At 33.3% G+C, this 24,695-nt stretch overlaps 1 protein-coding gene across 1 annotated transcript; it reads left to right on the top strand.

Annotated features, from left to right (window-relative positions):
* Positions 1-374: 374 nt before the first annotated feature.
* LOC138709975 (uncharacterized) lies at positions 375-19,567 on the top strand. Its single transcript, XM_069840657.1, has 5 exons — positions 375-433; positions 5,846-5,924; positions 9,579-9,645; positions 16,584-16,678; positions 19,492-19,567. Exons 1-5 carry the CDS (start codon positions 375-377, stop codon positions 19,510-19,512), a joined length of 321 nt encoding a protein of 106 aa, XP_069696758.1. The 3' UTR covers positions 19,513-19,567.
* The last annotated feature ends 5,128 nt before the right edge of the window (positions 19,568-24,695 follow it).

The raw sequence follows: 24,695 nt of genomic DNA, 5'->3' as shown, positions 1-24,695 counted from the left end.
GATGATGTTAAATAATCATTTGCACGACACAGAAATTGATTGGACGCAGAACGTTCCTTGTATGATGTTCATTTTAATAATTGGATGGAGGTACGCAACAATAAACAAACCAACATTTTGAAAAAAAAAATTGAGATATTTGCATAAATATGTTGCTGGCTGCAGTATTTAACTCAGATAAAAATCAACAATGCAATATCTGCATTCTGCTGCCATTTATAAGCAAAATTCGTTTAATCAATAAAATTAAAGTATTATGTAATTTTGCTTTGCAATATTAACTCGAGATTACCCTTTTCCAATCCTGATCACCATTTCCCACTGCAAAGACTAAAAGCTTTTATATATGCTCCTCCTCATGAACTTTCCTACGAATGGCACGTCGAGATCTCAAATTGACGGCCATTAAACGATTTTTCACAGTCTGGTCAAGGCAAGGAAAATTAATAACTGCCTCCAAAGTTATAGCGGTATGAAAGGGATTCCTTTCAATCTCTGCCACTAATCTGGCGTCCTATTGTAGTGTTGATATTTTCCTTCTACCACTCCCAGCTTTTGGGCCAAAAATTACCGAACGTTGATGATTTTGCACCTATCTCTGAGCTGTTCTTTCTGAAGCTTGGAAAGTCCTGTCTGCCTTGGATGCCGAAAAACCAACGTGAATCTCAGCCCGTATTACAATTTCTTTAGTTCTTTCACGTCTTTGTGGAGCCATATCAGTCAAAGTCGCAGGTATAAATTACTCGTCGTTTTCTCGAAGAGTCTCGGCCTCTTCCTAGGTTTTAAAGTAATGGCAAAGCATTCACTATGATAAAAATATACATTTTTCAGTTGTAAAATAATAATATAAATACCTATAATAATAATAATAATAATAATAATAATAATAATAATAATAATAATAATAATAATAATAATAATAATAATAATCTGAACAGTTAATATCTTGACTCCTTTTCTGATAATTAAACCGTTTAGTTATCAATTTAAATTGAATAATTGCGAAAATCGTTGAAATAAATCCTGCAACGCAGCGAACGTCCCGTGTTACCGACTGAGTACAGCAGAGGGATAGGGGAAGTTAAGGAGTGCAGGCCGCGCTTGCTTAGAGTTATTGCAGCAGCCGTGATGTAGTCAAATACTTCATAGAAACATAACGATTTCCTCTAAAATAGTAAATGTTAGACTAAAAACTTATTTAGATTTTTTAAATCTCTCCTCATTATCTATTATCAGTTTCATTTTGGTGCAGAGATTACCATCCACTCTGTATAGCGTCTGAATGAGATGAAGGTGATGCCAGCGAAATGATTCAGAAGCCCGACACCGAAAGTTACCCAGCATTTACTCTTATTGGGTTGAGGGAAAAACCCTGAAAAATCCTCAAGCAAATAGCTTCGCCCAACCAGGATTTGAACCCGGGCCCGCTTGTTTCACGGTCAGGCATGCTAGCCGTTACTCCACAGCGGTGGATCAATCAATTTTCACCATACATGGACAATATATTTATGAACATCCTTTTTCTCCACATATTTTTCTTAGACAAATCGCACAACAGAGCACAATGATACACACGTGAAGATGTGACGCAATTTTACAAGCAATGCTTCTTTGTTTCGCTTGTGAACAGATTGATCACCTTGACACGAGTATAATATTGACGTCTTGAGATGACAGCTTCAAGATCCTCATTAAAGAACAAAAGTCGCTACTTACTGAACTCGCCTGTCTATAATAAATAAAAGCGTAGCCTATATGAAAGATTACCACAGCAACCGAGGATAGAGAGTAACCTTACGAAGTGCATTCACACGATATTCTCATTTTAAATGGTAATTTTTAACAAAGATAATAGGCAATAACTATATCAGCAAGAAAATAACTTTACATTTGTGATTCTACTATCACAATCATGAACTGGGACTTACGGCCTGAAACAATACATCATTTGATTAAGTCACCTTTTGGTCTTGAGATTCGTGCGTGTAGAAAAACCGTATATGAAGGGTTATCATAGAGGATAGAGTGGAATTTTTTGTTCTTAACCTTACAAAGTACATTCACATGATAGTCTAATGCTAAATAGTAATTTTTTTCACAAAGATAATATTAAAATATACCAGCACATACGATAACTTTATTATTCTGTGATTTTACTATCATAATCACTCAATACGATTTTTGACCTATAACAATATATGCATTTGGTTGCGTCAGCCTTTGGTCTTGAGGTTCATGCCTAAGTAGAAAAGCCGTATATGTGCTAAATTTTTTATTTAATATATTTTTGATTTCAGAAATCCATATAATATATATGTATTTGGTCTTCTGTAAGATATAATTTACACAACTAGTGGCTGTTGTAAAAATATTTAAAATATTTATGTAATATCAAAAAAAATTATTAGAAGTATATTTCTTATATATCTCACAAATATTAGTATAATTATATTTTTATGCACTCCAAGCGTACCGGTAACCTATTGAAAGTGATATTCCTGAGCTCTATTTCACGCAACCGGTAACCTATTAAAACTGATATTCCTGAGCTCTATTTCACGCAAAGATGGTATTAGATACATCAGGGACCGGATGCAGATGTGCATATAATAAAACTTACAGTTATAACAGTGCTTGAAAATCTATCAAGTGGTTTTCAACTTCATATATGGATTAGCGGTTTGTGCTTTACAAATATGATATATTAGCAGCATATTGCCGTCGCAATGAAAACATGCTCCCTTGACCATAACGCCTTTGTAATGAGTACCCTCTATAGGCCTAATATAACACAGAATATATCACAATGTCATGTATGTATGTATGTATGTATGTATGTATGTAAGTATGTATGTTTGTATGTATGTATGTATTGTTGTATGTATGTATTGTTGTATGTATGTATGTAATGTTGTATGTATGTTTTTTTGTATGTATGTGTGTATTGTTGTATGTATGTATGTTTGTATGCATGTATATATGTATGTATTGTTGTATGTATGTTTGTATGTATGTATGTATTGTTGTATGTATATATGTATGTATGTTTGTATGTATGTATTCTTGTATGTATGGATGTATGTATGTAAAAAATGTATGACTTAAGGACGCTCGCAACTGCCGAGGTTATATCAGCGCCGCCAGTGTGCCGGAAATTTGTTCCGCAAGAGTTCTTTTTCATGCCAGTAAATCTGGGCCGGGATCGAACCCGCAACCTCGAGCACAGAAGGCCAGCGCTGTATGTATGTATGTATGTATGTATGTATGTATGTATGTATGTATGTATGTATGTATGTACGTACGTACGTACTCAATGTCATTGTACAGATTTTTTATATGGACAATAATGAATGTACAAAGAATGGAAATAATGATGATAAGAAATGACGAAAAAGAGTCATATTGGCATTCCCTATATAGCATTTTGAAACATAATAATTAAGCGTTTAATTGAGAGGAATTTAAATTTCACCTCTATCGTTAAACTCAGAGGAATAACGAACACCAACATTAACAATGTGTTGTATCCGGGAATCGAAGCTCTTCCTGGCTTAACATAACATCAGGGATACCACAGGGATCGGTACTCGGACTATTGTTGTTCACAATATTTGTCAATGATATTACATCTCTTGTAAGGCATTGTAACTATCACTTGTATGCTGCCGACCTTCAATGCTACATCTCTTCCCACTTAGACCGAATAAATGACGCTATAGATAAATTGAACGAAGACATTGACTCGATTGTGACATGGACAAAGAAATTCCATCTTAATATCAATCCTGGAAAGACACAAGCAATTATATTAGGACATAAACGGCAAACCGACACTGTAAAGCACCTCGACATTTCCCCCGTTAAAGTAAGTACAGTGCATATCTCTTTCAGTTCTTCGGTAAAAAATCTTGGCATTCACATGGATAATAATCTCAACTGGAACCTGCAAATCACAGAAAAGTATATTCTATTATCCATGTGCTAAAAAGGATAAAATATGTTCATCTTCCCTCTTGTTTAAAAAAAGTCCCTTGTGCAGACGCTTGTATTTCCCTATTTTGACTATGCTGATATATTATTGACTGACCTTTCCAGCGACAACAAAATGAAACTTCAACGTGCTCATAATTTGTAAGCAATGTACGTAAATATGATCATATTACCCCATCCCTGGAAACAATAGGTTGGCTTAAACTAGATAAGAAAAAAATTTACATTCACTTCTCCTTCTCTTCGAAATCTTGAACTCTTCTATTCCTTCGTACCTGTCGTCTCGCTTCACTTACCTTTCTTCCCACCACAATCTGAACACACGCTCTCGCCATGAAACAATACTAACAATACCATCCCAACGTACCTCCTCATACTCATCCTCTTTCACAATAGCCCTGCCAAGAATCTGGAATTCTTTACCTGCTAGCATCAGGGACTGTCGAAATAAAATTGAATTCAAACGCAAACTTACTAGGCACTTGGTCAGTAACTGAGACTCATTCAGACATGGTTTCTTGTAAAAAGTTCTCTTAATCTATCACAAAATATCTCAATATATGGTAATTTCATCACTATAGAATTTTTTTATTGAAGGTTTAATTTGTAATTCAGTAAATACAAAAATATTCGTTGTTCTAAAAATGTCTAGCTTTCATTAATCAGGTAATCTTGTCATACTTTAATTTTTATTGTAATTGTAATTGTAAATTTAATATTAATTGTAATTGTATTGTTCATATTATAGTTGTAATCCCTTGGTAGAGGGACAGAGAAGGCCTGACGGCCTTATCTCTACCAGGTTAAATAAATAAATACTACTAATACTAAGAGGAGAGTGAAAAAACGTATTCAATGCGCTCATTATTTATTACAATTTCTTTTCTTAGAGATATTTTTCTATGAAATTCCATTGTCCGTTTTCACTGTCGAGATCTTCAGTTTAGAGTCACAGACTATCTAATTCAGTTTAAACAGTGCTCGTTTGTAGATTATCTTCTGAATTAGAAAATACAGTCTCACCATCTGAAAATAAGATCATATTTAGATGTGTGTTATTTATTATAAAATGTGGATTCAATTTTGATTTCGAAATTCTGCCAATTTTGTCAATATATAAGGGGAGATACTTGTTAAGATGTGTCAAAAATGCGAAAAAAAATTTACCTGAAAGAAGCCCGGCATAGAATCGGTTCTAATGAACATAGAGTTTTATAATATTTGTGCTAAATGATGGAGCTTCTGGCTATTGAATACACCTAGAATAGTATCCATTAGTTCTTCGTAACACAGAATTTTTTTTTAAGGTTTTCTTAGATTATATCTCTTGTTATTAATCTTTTTTCAATATTCATTTCACTATTAGTATTTATTCTTAATCTCAGTTTTGCAGCTTCAATCATGCACTCATAATTTTTAATGCTCGTGCATCGCTATCACAAAATTACAGTTAAAACTGTCGCTTCACAGTCATAAAGGATCCAATTATTACATTAATCTTTTAAGTCTTTAAACATTGTGCTGCATATTTGTTAGAATTTTAAACCACTTCTATTTCACAGTAAATAAAATAAAAAATGGTTTACATTCAAGACAGTTAAAATTTATATCAATTATACTAGTCTCAGTGTCAACAGAGATTAAATATAAAATCAAATAATTCATATCTGTTTCCAGTACCAAGACAGGGTAGGTATCCACGTTCAGTCACGTATAAATAGTAAATTTTATAATTCTAACAGAATTATGCTTTTTTAACCTCTGTACAATATTTCGTTTAGGTGAAGTGTCAATCAAAAGCAACGTAATTCATTTCTCCAGTTGTCGGCATAACATGTTTCATTCTTGTCCTTAGGAGTTTTCTACCGATTCATGTATATAAGTCGCCGTTAGACAGTGTAGCCATACCAGTACCAGACTTCCAACAAGTACAGGTGAGAACTCTTCTTGTCAATTACACGGTTATATTATACCTAATTTTGTTTAATTCTAACTTCATATTTTAAAATCTAAAATGTTCTCCTCAGCTTTAAATATTCATACAAATTCATTTATCCAGTAATAACTACCTCATTTCTATGTAGTTTAAGAATTTTAACATTTCGAGGAATAATTTTGTTATTAACTTGAACTTCTTAATCTATTTCCTAAGTGATTAATGTACGTCATTGTTTTTGCTATTAATTATGCAATTGCTGTTACAATTAGAATGTAGAAATGTTATGACAACTTTCTTAACGTAAATTTCCAATGAAAAGATATGTTTTATAAAGCTCAAATGATACTGTATTATTATGATGTCAAAATAATTCGAATAACTTAAATTTTCCACACTGAATTTTTATTAATAGAGGATAATAAACACCGAAAACATATAGCAGTCCGCTTTCTTTAAATGACAATAAATCTGAAACAAACAGTTTTGGCTTGTAAACAACGTTACTAATAATTCCCTCCTCTAAGAGCCTTTCCGATTCTTCTAACGACCTACCTTCGATTTGAGCAGGTGCTGAGTTTTTCCTTTGTCAACTGCGGAATGAATACATGTGATTTTTTTATTTTTTCGTTTTTTCTCTTTTTTTCCGTTTTTCGCTTTCTTGAACTAGTACATACACAACACCCATGCCCGAGGCGGGACTCGAACCCACAATCCTTCGGGGTAAGCGATAGACACATGCCGTGCCCCTACCATTTGTGATGGAATTTGATTTTTGTATACATCAATGGTAGCAGTCCGTCCGGTTTTAGCAGGAGTCAGCACCTGTTCGTAGTTAGGTTCTTATAAGAATTCGAAAGGGTCTTTGAGGAAAGAATTATCAGTAACGAAATATGGCCAGCCAGGTCACCCGATATCATCCCGCTATTATTTTCTTTCGGAATACTACATTAAATTTGAAGTGAATACAAATACAGTAATCCATGAACGTTACTTATCTGCAAAGACACGTTAGAATAAAGTATAGAGATATTACAACTGATCTTCGACGTGTGCATGGAAATTTGTTACGGAGATTGTAATTGTACTTCAAACATGATGGAGGACCTTTCCAGTACATGATGAATATCATTAAATAAATTTTCGGTTATGCGATCTATTTAAGAGGAGGTGGAAGAGAGTCCTCTTCGACCATGGCAATGGGCAACTTTGTCTCAAATGAACAACTGAACTTTTCTCAAATAACAACTTCAAACCAATCTATAGTGAGTCTCTAAAGTGTTTTTATTTATTTATTGGGTTATTTCACGACGCTGTATCAACATCTAAGGTTATTTAGCGTTTGAATTATATTGAAGCGATAATGCCGGTGAAATGAGCCAGGGGAACGTTACCCATTATTTGCTCGTATTGGGTTGAGGTAAACCCCCGGAAAAAAACCTCAAACAGGTAACTTGTCCCGAGTAGGATACGAACCTGAGCCATCTGATTTCGCGATCAGACGCGCTAACCGTTACTCCACAGGTGTGGACGCGAGTCTCTAAAAGCGAGGCTCCTTCACAAGTAATGGTGCATACGCCGTTTCCTACCCGTGATCCAATTCCAATCAGTTTTTGGATGTGATCAAAGATACCTCGCAGTGAGTAACATCTTCCGTGCGATCTGTTTGTTGCTAAAGATATAATAACCCAACCCGACGTTACTGCCTCAATTGTCGCGCAATAAATGGTGGCTCGCTCTGCTTCGTGTTCTTGCCTAGATACCAATATAACAAACCCGCGAGGCAAACAACAAGCGAGGCTACCGCGACTCGCGTGGCGTTCACAGACACGCTCCGTAACCGACTCTGAAACCGTATAAAGCTTATTAGTACACCAAACTACTTTAACTAAGTTAATTAAACTGTTATGTGAGTGACACAAACTGTAATAAACAAACAAAAATAAACCGTTATTAAAAACTGTAATATCAAATTGGTTGTCAAATATCTGCACTTCCACATATGTTACTTGAACATCTTACAATCCCAATAATTTAATTTAATATAATTCGACTAAATACGACATTCTATAATTTCTACTTCATTTTCTATTGCTGGAAGCAAACACAAAAAATTGCAAGGAAGTTTGTTATAAGTTAAACTGTAATTGTAATCCAATCTACACCAAATAAGTATTCTATGTTGTAGTATCTATATTTCGTTCCATAATGTCTGACAGGAGAGGTAAATATTGCCAACAGAGGAGAGGAGTATAATCGTTAAACCAATGGCAGAAGTCTCATTCCACGCTTGAGTTGAATTTGGGCGCTCTGAAGAGTTCTACCCCCGCCCAAATTGAATAAAAGCGTGAAAAGAGACTTCTGCTATTGGATGAATAGCAATTATGCTTCTCTCCTCCTCTGCCAACAATTTTTACTTCTCCTTTCAGACATTATGGGACGAAGTATAAACGATAAAGTAGGCACAACACGTTGCGCTATATGAGCATGTTGACTTCTGATTGAAATATTAACATAAACGTGTATTATTAATCCAGAATTGATTATACATAAAGCGTAGCAAAAGATTTCACATATTAACGACATTCACACGAATGCCCTTTTATGTAGGCCTACAAATTTTGAAGTAGGAGATAATTAATCTTCAGACATCGCGATCCATCGAGAGGCGCATATTCATTCCACACCAATTGATTTTACTAGGTACTTACAACAATTTTTCCAGTAAAAAAACATTAATGAAACTTATATAATGTATATTTATTCAAATATAATTCAGCAAAATTTCAAACTCACTCAATGACAAAGTTATCTCTATTCATAACCAAAACGTCTAACATAGTAATGGAATACTTTCTGCCTACCCAGTGTTTGTGCAATGATAAAGAGAAACAGAGGTGCCCCGAGTAAAACCCTCTGCAACTTCTACTTTGTCCATAACAACTTTGCCCAGGATCGAATCCAGGTAACCTAGATGGAAAACTAGCACGGTAGAATTTTAGTTACAGACACACATTCTTGAGTGTTGCAATGAAAATTCTCTTTGTTTCCTATTTCATTTTTTCTCGAAATAAATAGTTTCATTTAAGTTGTATTATAAAAAACCTTATAGTTCACAATTATAAATTCGTTTACTTAAGACAAATTTTATGATATCAGACGTCATTGACTATATTAGTACAGAGCGCCATGGTACAATGATGTCATGTCTGCTAAGGTAGTCCGTAAAGCGAAGCCTATGCCACGTGAATTTTTCATATTTCAAAGTTTTCTGAACTCACATACCAAAATATTTAATGCTTAAATCTGCACTACGTAGAATAACATTCTCGAATATTACTTTGTACTCGTAGGTTTAAATAACCACCCATTTATTATCCCCCCTCCAATCAAGTATATCCTTAAAAGTACTTATTTTTGTGAACTTTTTCACTTCCTAGGTTTGTTCCATACGATAACAAGTTATGAGAAAATATTTTTATTTCGAATATGTAGCATTAAGTGTATTTTGTTCAGTTCTACCATAAGTATGCAATATGCATTGTTTCTTCCTGCACAATTTCAGATATTTCCTTACATTTATAATTCTATACTCCTCATTACCACGTATAAAGTAAAAATAACGACACTAAACAAGAATTTTGTATTGCAGGTTCTATTGCAAAATGATTCGAACTCTCGTTGTGTTCACAATTGCTGCGGCTGTTCTCGCCATTCAGGTAAGATACAATGGTTTCCTGTACACATGAAATTCACCCCCTGTACATGACGACTTCTGAAATTTATGAAAATGTTGTCAGTGATAATAGTTGTTTTTACTATTTTCGGTTAACTGTCATACAACACATGAAACTGTGACACAAATTCAAGTATTAATATAAAATAAAATTTCTTTCACTTCTTAGATTACATCAATAAAATCAATTCATCTTCACCTAACACTTCTATCAAATTTGAATTCAAAATCGGAATAAAACATACATTATCTAAATAGACGAATAGCTTAAAATGGCCTAAGATTTATATCAGAATACATAATCATATTTCGAGAAAATTCTACATCATATAAATATTTGGACGGTTTCTACAATATTTCAATTATTGTGAAGCTTCGAATATGAAATGCACACTAAAAGAATCTTAATTTCCAACATAGAAGACAATAAGAAAAGTCATTCAAATATACACATAGACATTTTAATTTCTAGCGGTGCAACATTCGATCCTCACGAATATTGAAAAGGATTCGAGATTCGAAATCTCCACTAAAAAAAAAAACGGCGATTGTAGCAATTTCTGATCACCAGTAGCAATTTATGTCGGCCCTCAGTGTGAAAATGTTGTCTGTATGACATCTAGCGGAATGTTCCGGAACTTTCTATAGGCTAGATCAGAAAATCGAAAATTCTCGGAACGAACTCTATGTAATTCTGGAGTTTTCTAGCAACAGAATCAACTCATGTCGAGGTATACAAACGCAGCGTCTCGCACATTACTTAGGTTATCTACCAATTGATCTACACTAGTACTACTCATGTCAGCGCAGCGTGTCACTTGAACACGCTATCAGTCTGTGCTCGGCGTCATCCAGACTATATTTGTCTCATCTCAAGCTTTATCCCTCCGTAGTCTTCTTCATCTTTCTATTCATTATCTTCTTCACATTCTTCATTATCATCATTATCATTATCATCACCTTCTTCTCCTTTCTTTCTCTTTCTGCTCAATATTAATAATAATTATTATTATTCTTATTCTTATTATTATTATTGTTTTATTATTATTATTATTATTATTATTATTATTATTGTTTTATTATTATTATTATTATTATTGTTATTGTTATATGAAGAATGCGACAGATTTGTGGAATCTGAAAAATGTTATGTATGTATGTATGTATGTATGTATGTATGTATGTAGGCCTATGTATGTATGTAAGTACCTTTTCTGAGCAGCATGTTCCATTACAAATGAGAAGTAATACTACATGCCTAGGTTTACCTTTAAGTACATTATTGATTTACATTATATATTATTATGCTGCTATTTTAGGTTAAGTATGGATTAGTGTAGTTCATCTACGATGTGTAACTGTCAAGATAATATTGTTACCTCTTAGTCTAACTTATTTTCCTATTCCTAACCTAGGAAGTATTAGAATCTATTTACACATTCTAGAGTTCAAATATTTGCAGTATTTACATATTTACTACCTTTAATGAGCCTATTCTCAAATAAATTATATCCTCTAATATTCTAGCTTATTTACAGAATATAAGTAACCTATTTTCGGCCCTTCACTTAATTCTGACTTTTAAACTCTTTATCTTCCCAAATAACTTATTCTTATAAACTAACCAGCCTATTGTAGTTGTTCAAAGTCTATACTATTAGCAAACTTTATAAAATATTTTATATAATTTTTCACTAACTTTGTCTTGTCGACAGGCCACTTCCCACCACTTTTATGTATAGACTGGATTAATATTTCTCTTTCCTTTCCTAATTTCGTACAGTCATATATAATATGATCCACTGTCTGATTCCCATCACCACAGACACATGTCGCACTATTCTTGATTTTAAAGCGATAAAAATATGCGTTGAATCTTCCATGCCGGTCAACAGTGTCGTCAAGTTTGGAGTTATTTCTATCATTAATTTCAGTCTATCTTGGACACTCGGGAAGAAAGCTTTCGTTAGAGTACCTTTGGAAGTAGTTGACCATTTACTTTCCCATTTTCCTTTGGATATGACCGCCAGCTGGTTCCTTACTTCACTCATCGGGATCTTGTCGTAGCAGATCTGTAGATCGACGTCACTCGCTGCCTGTTTCGCTAGACGATCTGCCAGTTAGTTACCGTAGTTCCCCACGTGAGCCTTGACCCATCTGAAGTCCACTAGCCATTTGTAGTTCTCCACCAGCCGTAGATTCGTTCGGATGCATTCAATTAGATTGTTGTGGTTGCTTCCATTTCTTAGAGAGTTCAGAGTAATTTTACTGTCAGTGTAGATCGCTATTCGTCTTTCGTCTAATGGTCTTTCACCTATTGTTCTTAGTCGTTTTATATTGTCTAACGATTTCATGTTAGCAAGTTGTTCAGCTTGGTTTTTTGAACATTTATGATCTAATCTAAATCTTAATTGTTGGATTAGTTCATTACTCTGAAATATTGCTACTCCTGCTCCAACTCCACGTTCACTTTTACGTACGTACGTATGTATGTAGTATGTATGTATGTATGTATGTATGTATGTATGTATGTATGTATGTATGTATGTATGTATGTATGTATGTATGTATGTATGCATGTATGTATGTATGTATTAACATTACAATTGGATATAAACTCGTAGCACTGATATATAATATAGAATAATAACATTATAAATTGCATGATTCGTCCCACCACTAATTTTAACAAGTATGAAACATGGCTCAAAACATGCTTTTCCCTTGCTAGAGATGAATATACAAGTAAAAGTGAAACAATCCTGCAGATTGAAATGGACAGTAGGGTACTCTTAATTAAAAAGGAAACCAACATTACGTTTTCTAGTTGAATTCAAGGTATTATTATTAGAAGATTGAGATGAAATTTAAACGGTCTGGTAACATCATCGCTAACACAATGCTTTTTCTTCCTGTAAGAGCTCAACGAAATCAGATCTGTCTGTCTTAGTGAAATACCTTCCATCTCTCTCTCTGACTACATTCTTGAAAACTGGTCGCATCGATCAGTAATTTCAAATTAGTAGTCCTTAAATTCACGCGAAAACCGTCCACGATTTTGAAATACACCATAGGGATTTTCTATCAATATAGACAAATTTCAAAATCCTACTCACAATAGTTATATGTTAATCATTTGGGGGGGAAACACTTCTTTTCTGAGACTACTATGGACCTTCCAACTGTATGGTACTACAATTTTTTTTACATACAACATGAGCTATTCGCTCTGAAAATTTCTGTTGAAAGCATTTCGCCAAATAACTTCTTTAACTGAATCTTAAAAAGAAAATTAATCATTAGATGACTGAAAGCAAGTAATGTTCTCTTAAACCAAATTATAGTTCTCAAATTTTAGGATATGTAACATTTTCCAAGACGTAATACAACTAACGAATCATGTTAACTATTCGTGGCTTCAAATCTAGCTTTGGACAGTTCTGTTCTTGTAATTGCGATATTTGATTTCTCATTCATTCATAGTTTTCTGCTCAAGGGCAAGTCTTTAGCTGCAAACCCAAAATTCTCAAATCTTTACTACTTTCTGTCTTGCTCTTAGTCTCCGCATATGATCCAAATATCTTACTTGTATCTATCATCTTCTATATCTCCTTCTAAAACGAACTCTTCTCCCGTTCACCGTTACTTCTTGCATCCATCAGTAGGCAGTTTTTTCCTCAGCCAGTGACCCAAGCAATTCCTTTATCTCTTCCTGATCCATTCGAATGAATAATTGTACAATAAGTTAAATAATGAATAGCTTCAGTCTATGAACTTACCTAATTTTATTAATGGTCTAAAAACAATTATTTTTCTTTAATCAAGCTTCTCAAATGTTTTAGACCATTGTGTGGTCGTCATCAGGTCTATGCAAAATTATATGTTTATGCTCGACCATGCCGAAATGTAGTAATTATACACTTGGTAGCAGCCCTTTAATGGACCTCATTAAAGTACACCTATTCATTAAAGTTCAGGTGTTCCACCAATCAGAAAATACCATTGTAGTAATATGAAAGCACAAGTATCGATTTCACCAATTGCGCAATAAATAACCTACATTTGAAATAAAGTTAATTCTTTTCTATAATAATTAGCGTTAATTGTAAATAATATCCAAATAAATTCAATTTGTCATCTCGTTTTTCAATATCTAATTCAATTTCAAGGTTATATCAAGATTAATGTTTATTTTATTCTCTAGATTATATCAAGATCGTCGACATTTGTTTCTCGGAAAAAAATCAATGCTTTCGCTTCTGCGCACATCTCACAATTTACGAGGTAGGCTATTGCACAAGGTCAGTTCCGCTCCTCACTCAGATAACAATAACATGAATACTTATGAATAATTTCAAGTTAGGAATATCGTCGAGCATAAAAAGTCGTATGAAACTTGCCTATAGTAGTAATTAAGACGCTCGTATGAAAATTATGAAACTCGCTTGCGCTCGTTTCATAAACATACTCGCGTCTTAATTACTACCATTATAGGCTCGTTGCATAATGTACTATTATGTGGTGAACACAAAATTATATACATTGCTGCAACCTCAAAATAATGTATATCAGTCTTAACCAAATCTTACAAAAATGCAATAGACGTAACACATATAAAACAAATATTTTAACTGGAAACGTCATCTCATATGGTATCGGTATGGACAAGGTTAAAACCCGTTATAAAATTGTATCTTGTTTAACAATATGTACTGTTATATAAATATTAATATTAATTTTGATTTAATTTCAATTCTCAAACCTAAAAAAAAATTGTTTCATAGCAAATGCATTCTCAAAAACCACATATCTCCGAACATTAAATATTGTTGTATTCTTACTTATAAACAAGCAACCACAGTACACAAATATCTCTGCAAAACGCTAATTTTTGCAATTTGAAGCCATTACCATATATGAGTTTCAGATACGCCATCTGGCAGAATCTTCCACAACTTACTCCCATATCAACAATTCGAGAGATCCGAGGAATTTGAAAAAATTTTATATTAGTCCTACAAGTATTTTTTTGTTTTCCTGTGTTACATACATACATACATACATACATACATACATACATACATACATACATACATACATACATACATACATGGCACATACATACAGACATTAAATTACAATGCATTGAACTGCTTTACATTAAGTTGTAAATGAAGTCAACTTGCATTCTGTGTCATTATTTGCCTATCTCATTTTGATGCAAATAAATTCATTTTTATGTGACTTGAATCATACTTAAACAACATAAAACTTAAACAGTGACACAATCATCCCTGTATTTAGGTAGTGCTAAGCATATCTGCTTCTGCAAATCTTAGACATTTTGTCAGTCAAACTGTGAAAAGAAAAGCAGTGTGTAATAACAACTTTACATTATACCGCTATCTAAAGCAGGCATCTACGAAGTAGGAAAATATAGAAAATTTATTTTATTTGTTTGGGGTGAAAGTGCAAAAATTAATCTTAGTCCGTTAAATTTACTACAAAAACGAATAATTAAAATTTGTTTGAAGAAACGTTTCGATTATCCAACTAAATTAATTTATTCTGAATTTAATGTATTTAATATTGAACAAATTTATAAGTATACGCTGTTAAAATTTTATCATAAAAATCGTAATAAGTTTCTATTACAGACACATAATTATGACACAAGACGAAATATTAATTCAACATTAGTAGAACCTAAATGTCTCACATCTGCTGGTCTAAAGCATAGCATTAATTTTGACCCTCGGTTGTACAATGCTTTAACTAAATTACACCCAGAACTTCTAACATGTAACCGACTAACATATAACAAGAAAATTAGAAATGTGTTATTATCTTCAATTTGATTAAATAAATTTATGGCCTATGTGTATGAATTAATCAACCTATATTATATTTGTATTCTATAATTTATATATATATATATATATATATATATATATATATATATATATATATATATATATATATATATATATAGTCCTACTTTTCACGTGCGATATTATTCTTCTCTAGTGTTAATATTATATTATATAATTCCATTGCCCGCTGTAATTTAAATTTTAGTTCCTATTTTATTTTACTTCTTTATTTTTATTATTATTATTATTATTATTATTATTATTATTATTATTATTTTATTTTCTATATTTCTCTTATATTAATGTTGTATTATATAATTTCTGTAAATGTATTTTTAATTCTATTTACTATTTTATTTCATTTTATTTTATTTTATATTCTCTTATAGGCCTAATAATATCATATCTGAACTGCGACCGAACACGAGCGCTGCTCATTCGGTCTCAAATTTTGTTAATACTACTGTATCTCCTTTTTTATATTGTTTGTATTATTTTAATTCTATGCATTTCTCTTGTTTGTTTGTAATTATATTCTATATTTTGTATATTTAAATTTAAATAAATACATTTAAATAAAAAAATTTATAAATAAATTTTTACTAGATATTTTTTCTTTCCTGACAATTTCGCCGCCCCTAGGAATTTGCAGCACTGGATCTGGGTCCATATGGCCCATGTGTAAATATGGGCTTGGAAGCATTTTTTTTCGAAATGAATCATTCATCCCAACAACGTTGTAGCCAACAAATTTAAATTCTACAGGAGAGTAAATAAATTATAAAAATTGTAAAAATTATAACGTCGTTCTACTAAGCAGTATTAATTTTCGAATATCTGTAAAGGTTGATTTAGATTTTCCATTGCCTGCAGGACGGCTGACTTAATGTAATTCCAATTTTAACTCATATTCAACAAAAATATTGGTTACGTCATTATCCGAGTGAATGATTCAAACGTGTGGATTGTATAAAGAGATATGTTTGGTCTTCACGAGACATTTCATGTCCATTGGTAAATATTAACAAGTATCTTTATGTTTTTACAGAGCGTTATGGTGACAGCACGGGACATAGATCGCGACACTGCCCGCATCTTAGGGAAATGAGTTCTGGTTTTGTAGAGCTGCTTCCTGATTTACAGGTATGATTCAAGCATCATTGATAGCGTATGAACGAAAAGTGTGATTTTTGAGACACAAAATAGAAATGTAGAATATTTTTAGTATTGTGAAGAAATTAATTCAAGTTATAGGCCTAATATTCCATTTCGAGTAATCTTAGATAGACAAGTTGTTACCCTGCTTATGTTTATATAGTTGGATCTTTGTTTCGAACTCCAATGTTCTACAGCTTCCTTTACGAGTCTCTTTGACTTATTACATCCTGCCTTCAGACTACATCATGTCCCTTCTCGGTTCTCGCCTTAGAGAGTAAACTATTTTTTTCCATCATTGATCATAGCCGCCATTATTTCCTTTTACCCCTCATTCAACGTACAATTAAGGAATTCTGATCATTTCGATCGGTATTTTTGATCTACTTCAAATTTTGTGCTACTTCGCAAATTCAGCCAATGCAAATCGGGTAGAGGCTGGCGAAAATGTTTCTCTTATTAACAATCATATTCATGCTTATAGGGTCACCGAAAATAATTCACATAAACACGGCACTTTATGTGCACATATTCCTCTCGTTATTTTGACTTTTATTTCGTTATTTCCCACGTAGACACTTCGTATTGAGAGTAACGTCGAATTACGTACTAATAATTGATACTTTCAATTTATAATATAATACTACATAGAATAAATCATTGCAAAGTCTTTAATCTCAGGAGGTTATTCTTCGAGACATTTCAAACAAAATATTTTAACACATTTTTGTTTGTTTCTGCTTCCTTTTAGGGAAAAAAATTATTTTATATGAAACATTTCACAACATGTTTTGGAAAAGTAATTGATTTAATTCCCACTCTGCTCAATCAATTTAAGAAAGCAGTGTATTATGATAATAATTTTTTGAAAGAATATCATTTTTGGCCTTTATATGCATGTGTGAAATTTTATCTCAACAAATGTAACTTTTCGTTCTGAAAAGGAATTTTACAATGTTAAATTTCTTATTAGAGGAGAAAAATTCGCTCCGGTGCCGTGGATCCAACCTGCGTACTTGGATCTACGTAACAAGCGCTCTAACTACTGAGCTACGCAGAAGTTCAATCCATAGGACTGGAATGAATCCCTCTCCACTAGCGTCTTTCCCTTTGTGGTCTTACTCCATGTTCGACATATATGTTGACATATATTGAGCCAACTGCCATTAATTTCATTATATTTCTCTTCTAATAACAATTGTTAAGATAACAAATAAATTCTGTAGGACCAAAATTTAAGTTTTCCGTAGAATTTTGCATTTGTTCGGATCAAATTACTGCATATTTAAAGGACAAAACTAAAATTCTTTCATTGATTTCTTTTCATAATAAAATTCTCATAAATTGGCACAACATATTTGGAATTAACTCAATGGATTTCACGGAAAACGCTATGAGATATTTCATATAAAACAATTTTTTTCTCGGAACGAAAGAAAAAAAGAGCAAAATTGTATTATACTATTTTATCTTAAATATCTCTGGGAATAAACCCCTGAAATTAGTGACATTAATTACAGTTCCGTCCATATTGATCAGCATATTATATTAGTCTGTGTACCTTATTGGTAACGTCATATAGATTCATTTTCTAGGCATGAAAAGTCCTGCTTACTTAGAATGATACAATTTCATTGTTAGTCACTTACTATGCGTTCAATGTTACATGGCCGCTGAGAGCTCATGTCGCCATTGTCGTTATATGCAATACGTCGATGGCTATTACGGAGCGCGGAGCATTGTGGGAATCAAATCATTTGCGGATGGGGATGAAGCACTCTTCTAGAAGTAGAATCGACTACGGTCAACTTTTCAGCATAAATGATGCAGAAAGATAATATAATTTTCGAAATGCCGTGTCTCTATTCTGTGTACAGCGAATTCTCATGAATGTTCAAGTATATCTGCTATTCTCGTTATCTACAAATGTTACACACTGAAATATTTATTTTTTAAAAAAGCTAAGCGTTTCTTGGTTTGAAATAAATGACACATACTGGCGCTCAATTTCAAAAATGACAACAGCATTTCCTTCTGGATTTTTGTATTACTACCAAAATTGATTAAGAAATAGGACGGATTACTCAGTATCTAACGAAAAGCTTTTTACTAACAGGTACTGATACACAGCCCTTTTGAGGGGAATTCAAAGTTCTAATGTCGCAGATTTCAGTTTACACTTTTCGTGTAGAGCGGAGTACGAAGCTAAGCGAGATCACCTTGCTTTTTAAACACATTTACTACGCATAACGAACAACTAATAATCTAAAACCGAAATAAAGTCGTCTCAGTACAACATTTATATATTTCAACATTAATAACACGTACAAACGCCGATCTACATTGTAATACAACACTAGGAACAATATATTTGCCTTAAGACAGGTCGGGCAATTGTACATTACATACCGTATATACCTAAGATTTTACATCTCCCCAAAAGTATATTTATAATATAATTTACATTTAAATATTGAAATCTTCCTTGGTAATCCGCAACACAACATTTCTACTGATTTAAGTGTATATTCACTTATCTCATGTATCTATGCTTTCTGAAAAATAGTTCAGAAATAGAAAATATAAACAGTACTTAATATCAGTCCCATCATGATAAATGCGTAAATCACTAAGTATACGTCACTGTTATGACACTCATATTTACCTTAACGATACTTATTTAAATACTTATTGTATGTTGCTTTAATCACAGACCTTGTAATATGCAATTTTTTGTATTATACTAATTTATTTTTTTATATTGCTGTACTTGTCTTAATTTTACTTCTCTTTTGTTGCAGGCACTACATCATTTCCATTAGAATGTGTCTTGATGTAAGAATAATAAATCAATTCAGTTAAATAAAGAATTCATAACTTGGTTTATTTGTCACTGGTCTACAAATCCCAATATTCCACATTTATGTGTAATGCGTTTTCCCAAATTGCAAGAGTGTTAGCAGTACATAACAATACAGTGTCCTAAAGGTACGATTACCAACATTCCTTGAAGGAAATATGTGCATCTAAGGAATCGACCAAATTTCACATAGAAAAGTCAAAATATTATTTACTTCACTTAGGTGCTAAAAACATGTTTATTCCACACTTTGGCAGTCAGGCTTAAATAGACAGTATCTGGAGATATATCCTGCTTGCGTAATACTTTGAGTCATTCTTAACAAGTTATAACAAATTTCTACATGTATATTGTAAATTGATTGAAATTACTCGCTGATTGGACTCACATTAGTTTCTTGCAAGCATTATTTTCTACACAGATTGCGCATATTAATGCATCTCTGAACAACAAATTTCATCATATACTCGTAAATGATCTTCATTCATGGCAAAATTATATATAAGAAATATATTTTTTTACAATATGTAAAATTAAGAGAGAAAAATGCTTGAAGAGAAGAAAAAACGTTGGGAGCCGAGAGACTTAAAATCAGGGCAAAATAGGGACATCTCGCAAAATACGAGATGGTAGGCAATCTAACCAATATGATAACATTTAGTTATAGTCTATTAATTCCCCTCGTGGGGAGGGGCTCGGGATAGGAACGGCCATCGCACGTAGGCCGTTCGAGTGAGCCCACTGTACTACCTAAAATAAAATTTGGTGCTTGTATCCTTTACCTTTCCACGTAAACATTTCCGCGGTCCCTCAACCCTAATCGCAACAGCTATCACGAGCATAGAGGAGAGCACACGATTCATAGCACTATCACCAGCAACTAATGACCACATAACCATGGGGACCAAGCTCGCAGCCGACTCTACATCGGAGCAAGTCTGATACTGTGGCAATGTAATTATGATACGAGGCCCAACGCTGAAAGGAACACGGAAATTTCGCTTCAAATAGCTGAGGGAAAACATCTGAAAAAACCTCAACCAAGTAACTTGTCCGAACCAAGGATTGTACCCGGGTCTTCTCGTTTCACGGTCAGACATGCTAACCGTTAATCCATAGCGGTGGATTACAATACATCTGCAGTGATTATTATTGTCAATTGAGGTCCCTCAACCCCGATCAGGAGTTCTGAGAATTTCTAGCTCATTGCATGCACTACAGCCCTGCACATGAAGACAGTCACAAGGAAATGATAAATGAAGATAAGAGACAGACATATTCTGCGACTGCGTATTAATGAAACATAACTATTCACACGTTATAGAGATATCACCTCTCATAGAGAGTGGAATCGGCATTAAATATAAGAAATCAAATTAAGGGTGCAATATATTTGGAATAGTCAGCATGTCAGCTTTATCTTCCTACAAAAAACTCTAGAAGTGAAGTACATTTTCGTGCACTGATAAAATGCGCCCCCTATTGGCCTATTCATTAAAACCAACTATCAAAGACGTCCAGTGTCTGCTGTGGAAAATAACAAGGAAAGCTACATTAGACATATCTGTAACGTAATAACTCATATTTACATCCTACATTTCAGTATAATATTGTGCTCGTTACCTGGCTGGGATTTTTTATCATGAGTACAAAGTGAAGAAGTCTCAAACTGCTTATCACATACCTATAACAGATTGATCAGCCTAACAGACTATCACAACAAACCACTTTTATTATTTTCACTATGCAGCCATCTAGCGACTGTAAAAGAAATCACTTTATAACCCATTATAGAACTGCATGGAGCAACTGTACTTCCATCTAGCGGCCGTTACCAAAAATTCTTTTTCGACGGTGAAGGCTGTGGTGGTTCTCATTTATATTGCCTTTTCATATGAATGATCAATCTGAGATATATGTGATCAAGGTTTACATTTTCAAAACCTTTCTTAACTTATGCTTAGCTTATCATTGTGTAGCTTTACGGTCTTTCGAATAAACAGTGCATAAATGTTACATAGGACTTATAGGCCGTGAGAACACAAAATGTTACCCATGAACGCTGTATAATAAGCTCTCTAATGTATACACTTCTTGTAACTAGCCATGTTAAACGTTATACACTTTGAACCCCAGTTTAGCGAGTTTATAAACGGGTAGATGGCACCTTCGCTGAACAGCTTATCACTTCTGAACTTCGTTTACTAAGGCATAGTACATTAAGGACGTGTAAATACATTCCCTTCCCACTAAATTCACATTATTCTGATGTTATATGAAACGGGTGATGTTAAATAATCATTTGCACAACACAGAAGTTGATTAGACGCAGAAAGTTCTTTTTATGATGTTTATTTTAATTGGTTTGAGGTACGCAACAATAAACCAACCAACATTTTGGAAAAAAAAAATTGAGGTATTTGCTTAAATATGTTGTTGGCTGCAGTATTTAACTCAGAAAAAAAATCAATAATCCGATATCTGCATTCTGCTGCCATTTATAAACAAAATTCGTTTATTGAATAAAATTAATGTATTTATTTTGCTCTGTAATATTAACTCAAGATTATCCCTTTCCAATCCCGATCACCATTTTCCACTGCAAAGACTAAACTCTCTTATGTCTAATCTTCCTTTTGAACTTTCCTAGGAAGGCACGTCGAGGTTTAAAAATTGGCGGCCATGAAATGATTTCTCAAAATTTTCTCGCGGACAGGGAAATTAATAACTGCCTTCAAAATAACAGCGGCATGAAAGGGATTTCTTTCAATCTCTGCCACTAATCTGGCCTCCTATTGTAGAGTTGATATTTTCCTTCTACCACTCCCATTTTTTGGGCCAAAAATTACCGAACGTTGATAATTTTGCTCCCATCTCTGAGCTGTCCTTTCTGAAACGTAGAAACGCCTATCTGCCTTGGATAGCGAAAACCCAAGTTGAATCACAGCGAGTATTACAATACCTTTCATTTTTGCACGTCTTTGTGGAGCCATATCAGTCAAAGTCGCAGGTAGAAATAATGTCATGGTTTTCTCGAACAGTCTTAGCCTCTACCTAGGTCTTACAATAAAGACAAAAATTCATTATGATAAAAGTATACGTTTTTCAAATACAAATTATATATATATGTTCGAGTCTTATTAATAACTATATCATTTGCAGACGTCAATTCCAGAGAGTTAAAAAATATATAGTTCATAATCTCGGCTTCAGAGCCGTAATTTGTTGTCGAAAGACCTGCATTGAACTGTAGCCACAAAATTCGTTCTTACTCATTGCTTTGGTTATAGTTACAAAATACCATTACTGATGCAGCTGATACAACTATAAATACTATACGTTATTGTCATAAACGTAAACTTTATATATCATTACTAAATATTCAGAATATAAACTAAATACACTGTTAAATTCTAGTTCTTCTAAAAAATAGGTTGCATTACATCAGTACCAAGTAAATTCCGCATCTCAGTCGAAAGAATGTCTGAATCTAGATGTCAACGTCTAGTATTATGCAGCTGTACTGATCCGAACCTAACATCAAATTTATGTTATTTATATCGCTAAAGAACCATAACAGAATAGAATTGATAACTTGAATATTAGTTATATCGCTAAGGAACGATAACAAAATACAAATGATAACTTTAATATTATTTATATCGCTAACGAACGATAACAAAATTAAATGATAGCATCAACAAGGCTCGAACTCATAACCTTCGAATCAAGCAAGCACTCTACCACCGCTCTATGAGAAGCATATATCCTCCTTAAACACCATATCTCCGAAACGGTTTCAAGTACCCAACTACAAGGGCATGCATCGTGTAACATCACCGTGACCCGAAGTGTACCCAGAATATATACGCTGTTCACGAGTGTGGTCACTTTTTTGGCAGATGTTACATGCAAAATATAGATTAAGAAGTGTCCCTGTAGTATGTACAAAATTAAGAAGTTTCAATTTTAGAAGATCACTCTCGCCTAATACTACACAGAGATTCATATCAAAGGCACATGCTGAAATCACCCATTTTCCTGATCCAAATACGACGACGTACGATAAGGAAGTCAATACGAGAATAGGTGATCCAAATGGAGTCACTACCATCAACTAACACCAAGCTGATACTATTGAGTGAGAAAATTTATGCTGATATAGCTTTCCTTTCTAAATTATACGAAAAATAGGATAACAAAGAATTGAACCTGCAAAGACACCAGGAGTCACAAAAATAATTATCCCGTCCCTAAAAGAGAATTAAGTATTCTGTGAGCAAAATAAAAATAAAATGTTAAAAAAAAAAAACATTTCGAAGAAATATCTCAACACTTAATAAGAAAATTTCCCTAATGGAATGTTTTAAAAAAGAATACTTTATTTTATTTATGGAATTATACGTTGCAATTTGTATAATGTTCACTCATTATTGTTTCTAGGCAAATTTCAGCTTCATTTGAAGACAGTAACAAAGCCGATTTCACATGAATCTCATATTCATTGCTTCATATATTTCCGTTGTGTATTTATAGTTTTGTACTGGAGAAAATGAATGTTCTATCAATTTCTGAGACAGAACATATGTAAGTAAATAACGTCAGCTACAACATTTCTCTATAACACCATAGCAACAGCATATTACACATAATGTCGACCTCGGTACCGTAGTCGGTAAAGCGCTGGCCTTCTGTGCTCGAGGTTGAGGATTCGATCCCGGCCCAGGTCGATGGTATTTAAGTTTCCTTGTATCAGTAGATTCACTGGCATGTAAAAGAACTCCTGCGGTACACTGGCGACGCTGATATACCTCGGCAATTGCGAGCGTATTTAAAAAACATATATTTTATTACACATATTATCCACATATTAAAGTGTTTATTAAAAAATTACAAGAATATTACGTTTAAAGTTATAATTCAAAATCGTCACGAAAATGTCAAATGCCCATTCATAGTCTCCTCACGAAACTCTTCACTAATTTTGTGTGCAAGAAAGAGTCAGTATGTAAGACAGAAATTTAAGTACGACTAGATACTTACATTTTGTAGATGAGACGTCTCAATATAACATCCTCAAGATAATAGTATAATTGATGCGAGCACAATCGAAACAATGAAGCGGCAGTTGCAATATGGCGGCAC

Source organism: Periplaneta americana, chromosome 12 (genome assembly GCF_040183065.1).
Source record: "Periplaneta americana isolate PAMFEO1 chromosome 12, P.americana_PAMFEO1_priV1, whole genome shotgun sequence".
NCBI classification, from domain to species: Eukaryota; Metazoa; Arthropoda; class Insecta; order Blattodea; family Blattidae; genus Periplaneta; species Periplaneta americana.
The sequence above is the reverse complement of the archived record's forward strand: the minus strand, read 5'-3'. Positions and strand labels throughout refer to the sequence as shown.

Coding starts and splice junctions, on each gene's coding strand:
- LOC138709975 (XM_069840657.1), top strand. CDS start 375: ATGGCACGTCGAGATCTCAAATTGACGGCCATTAAACGATTTTTCACA. Junction 434..5,845: donor TTTTTCACAGTCTGGTCAAG/GCAAGGAAAATT, acceptor TCTTGTCCTTAG/GAGTTTTCTACCGATTCATG. Junction 5,925..9,578: donor CAGACTTCCAACAAGTACAG/GTGAGAACTCTT, acceptor TTTGTATTGCAG/GTTCTATTGCAAAATGATTC.